At 41.9% G+C, this 3,879-nt stretch overlaps 1 protein-coding gene across 1 annotated transcript; it reads left to right on the top strand.

Moving 5' to 3' along the window:
- The first annotated feature begins 203 nt into the window (after positions 1-203).
- smim13 (small integral membrane protein 13) lies at positions 204-2,828 on the top strand. Its single transcript, XM_083646140.1, has 2 exons — positions 204-710; positions 1,169-2,828. The coding sequence occupies exons 1-2, from the start codon at positions 635-637 to the stop codon at positions 1,354-1,356; spliced, it is 264 nt and encodes an 87-aa protein (XP_083502266.1). The 5' UTR covers positions 204-634; the 3' UTR covers positions 1,357-2,828.
- Positions 2,829-3,879: the final 1,051 nt, after the last annotated feature.

The following is a 3,879-nucleotide window of genomic DNA, read 5'->3' as shown; positions in this document are numbered from 1 at the left end:
CACATTTCAGCAACAATAACAATACTTGTTGTAGGACTTGAGTAGGAGAACCCTGGAGGCCCCTGAGTGACCCCTGAGTGTTTATATTGTCTGTGGTAGACTACAGTACCCAGAAGTCAAGTGGCGTTTGCGCAGACGCAGTTGAGACCACTGAATGACGTTGGTTTTGTTGTGTTCTAGTTACTGTGCTGCTCTCTCGCCTGTGGCAGGCAGCAAAACAAATGCATATCGCAGCTTCAAGTATGTAGCTGACGTTACACAGGAATGATAACGTACATCAGCCCGTTTGACCAGCTAGCTGCAGTCCGCCGGGTTGGACTGTCAGACCACTGCTGCCTGCGGCTCGTCCTGCTTGTCAGCTAACAAGTTAGCTTAGCGTTAGCTAGCTAGCCACACGCTAGCAAACGGGCTAGTGTGGGCTTGCGATGTGGAGGTGTTTGTTTTTGCTTTCTCTTCGTCAGCACATAAGCTAAGTTCGCTAGTAGCTGGCACTCTAAATTATGCCGATCGCCTCTCGGCAAGCTATCTGACTTTAAGCTGCTACCCTAACGTACGTCTTTGTGTGTTGTGAGTAAAAACGTTACGTCGTTGTCCATCTCCTTATGCCATTTTTGCTGTCAAGTGTTCAGCTAAGATGTGGCAGAGTGTCGGACTCACAGTGCTGGTCATTGTGGCCACACTTGTTTGTGCGCTGCTCTTCATGCTGTTTGGTAAGTTTCAGAGAATAACCTTATAATTACTTTAAGCTACTCTAGCTCCATTAGTCTGTAAATATAATGTTACATCTGTAACGTTAGTTGATCTTGTATGACTGTCATTAACATGGCAAAAGAAATGTATTGAATGTCTTTGCCCAGCATGTTAAAAAGGAGTTTCTATTTTTATCATGTGCGACTGCGAGGGAGGAGCCTGGAAGACAGTAACATAAGCATGACTGTTCCTTTTCCTCTGCATATCTGATCTGACCTACATATTAGGAAGAGTAAAAATTGACAAATGTGTGTTAATCCAACATTGCCATATTTGAGTGTTTACATGCTTTGTAGTTGTGTTCAGTACTGACGCGGATGGGACTGTTTGGATGCATGTTTATGTTAAAATAATCAGCCATCAGTGAAGCCATTATTTGTGTCAGAGTGACTTCACTCTCCTCTCCTTTTTCCCTCAGGTTGGTATGTAGTCTGGCAGCTCTTCCTGTCCAAGTTCAAGTTCCTGCGTGAGCTGGTGGGCGACGCAGGTTCTCCGCAGGCCGAAACTCAACCGTCCGAAACCAAGAGTGACCGTTCCTCCAACGCCACTCGCACTCGCCCCAAGACTGCACGCCAAAGAGTCGTCTCTCCAGACAGCACTTCATAGACCATCCAAACATCAGCTACCGGGTATCCTTGACCCCTTCACCCGCCACTCGTGAAACCCGTTTCACCATGACTGCTCGTCAGCCCTCTCGGAACCTCACGTTTGATTGTTACAGATATTTCCCATCCACCCCTCCTCCCTCGACACTACGCAAGGACCTTGTCGACGACAGTCCGGCCCTCCTCTTCGCCGGGGACACTTTAAACTGACCAGGCAAATGTCCTGGTTTCAAAGGGATAAGCCATCAAAATCACTGGCCATGTCTTCATGCCACCCGTTCACGTGTGTACTGTATGTGTAGCTGTGTACAGTCTTCTGTACTGATTAGCATGTCCGGGGCTCCTCATGGACCTCCTGTTATGCTGCTATAGTGGCAGCTTTCATTAGCTGTCAAGCTGCTGCCTGCCACCTATAGGTACGGAGTATGAATTTGCTCCGTCACACAAAGATACATGTACAGGACCTGATCGACAATTCTCTTATCTTATCTTAAAGTGTGTACACTTTATACTATCTGATCTTTTAGTATTTTTAGTAGTACGTAGCGACTTGGCTTACTTTGACAAATGTAGGCCAATAACTGTTAAAATGAGCTTACACTATTTAAAAAACAAAACAATAAGGGGCAATTTGTACAACTGACAACAGCGTTATTTGTTTTTGACCTTATTTTTTAATTTATGATCACAAACAAACAATACGACTGAAACACACATACAGGAAACAAAGACCTCATAGTAAATGTAGCATCACATTATTACATCTACGTTATTTTGTTTTAAACAACAAAAACTTTGTAACAACACAAGTGCAATGAACCATCCATAAGATGGAGTCTGTCACGCCCCGGTAAAAAAACGCCCAGGGACCCCAGGAAGACGACAGGCCTTCATTCCGATGGTCTAAAAATGTGACCTTTTTCTTGTAACTTGTAACTTCTCCTTCACCCCTTTACAGACTTTATACTTGAAGAGCCAGGAGAACGTTTTCAAGGAAATGACTTATTTTAGCCTTCTGGGCGTTCATCAGCAGCTGTACTCATTGTTAGCGGTCTTCCCCGGAGTGGCTAACTAGGCCCCCGCTGCAGGAAACCCATGAGCCCAGTGCCTCTGTCTGTACCAGTTCCCGTCTACATGGCATCCACTGTTTGTTACATGGCCTCTGATCCTTTTGTAGAGCAAACAGCTCGGTTTCCATTACAGGGCGAAACAAGGCTGACCAGGGCTGAGTCATTATAAATGATATGTCCAAGAGCTTCTACGACTTGCACCTTGTTCCAGGCAGTGATTTTGCAACAGAGCAGTAGTTTTTTGTTGTTGTTGTTGAGTTGGCCCTGGCAAGTCTCCTTTGTCTCTTTAGTGGAAAAGTTGTTGTTCCTAAGAAGGAGAAAACAACCCATTCTGTAGGCAATGTAATGGTTATGTTTTTTTTTATTTGCTATAATTTTCCTGCATAATAAAAATGACATTTTATAAAAAAAGCCTCATTCTGCGTAAATGCTTTGAAGTATTGGGGGTGGGACTATACATCGTTGATATCATATAAATGTGTCGATCGAAAGTGAAAACATCGTCATACACCTTGTAAATCCAAGGTGATGAAGCATAGTGGTGGCCTGCAGCAGAAACCCTTCACATGGTGAAAATTTGACATTTTCATTTTTTGACATTTCCATAGAGTAGAAACTTTCCCCTATATATAACTTTTTGAATGGCTGAGATAGCTCTCTCAGATCAAAAGTTATGAGTATTTTAATCTCATGTGTCTAAAAGTAAAATGTCAGAAAAATGGCTTTAAAGATTCCCCAACATAATATTTTCTACAGTACACCAAAACCATAGAAATAAATACTTTCCCCTTTGTTTTGTGAAAAGAATTATTCATCATGATGTACTATGGAGATGAAAGTAACCAAATCACTTAAAATCTCGATATAGCCGCAAAACTCATTTTCAACTTTCTTTGGCTCATTACCAACAATGTGTAGCATGCAGTAACATGTGAAGGGTTTTCCCAGGCCCCCACACAGATGTGCATGACTTATGTTCATCATTGAAAGGTCATCAAGAGCTCTTTTAAGTTAACTGATCAAAAATCATTTGCACTTAAATGTGGCACTTTATAGTAAACAACAGATATATTGTTTTTCATTTAAATATCTGGAAGAGCTCAGAAATAAAATGGTCAAATCATTTTTTTGTTGCTTTTTGTGAGTTAAGATAAATGTAACTGATTGTGTTTAAATAGGCATATGATATTGTCTCATTGATTGCAGGCCCTAGGCTGATATTCAGACTGAACTTTGTGTGACATCAGCAAATATATCATTGTGATTCCCCTCCCTAGTATATTAACGACTACTTGGAATGAAAGGGGTGTGTTACAGTACTGAGAAATGAAATGATTTATTTTCAGTATCAGTCACCTATGTGCTCAAAACGGTTGACTTGTCAGACTGTAAAACTTGCTGTATTGTCAAGTTTAGTCTTGAACAGCTATCTCGTAAACCAAAGTGAAACTTGG

The sequence above is a fragment of the Poromitra crassiceps genome (assembly GCF_964638095.1).
Source record: "Poromitra crassiceps genome assembly, chromosome: 11".
In the NCBI taxonomy this organism is placed as follows: domain Eukaryota; kingdom Metazoa; phylum Chordata; class Actinopteri; order Beryciformes; family Melamphaidae; genus Poromitra; species Poromitra crassiceps.
This window is presented reverse-complemented; position numbering and strand designations above follow the sequence as displayed.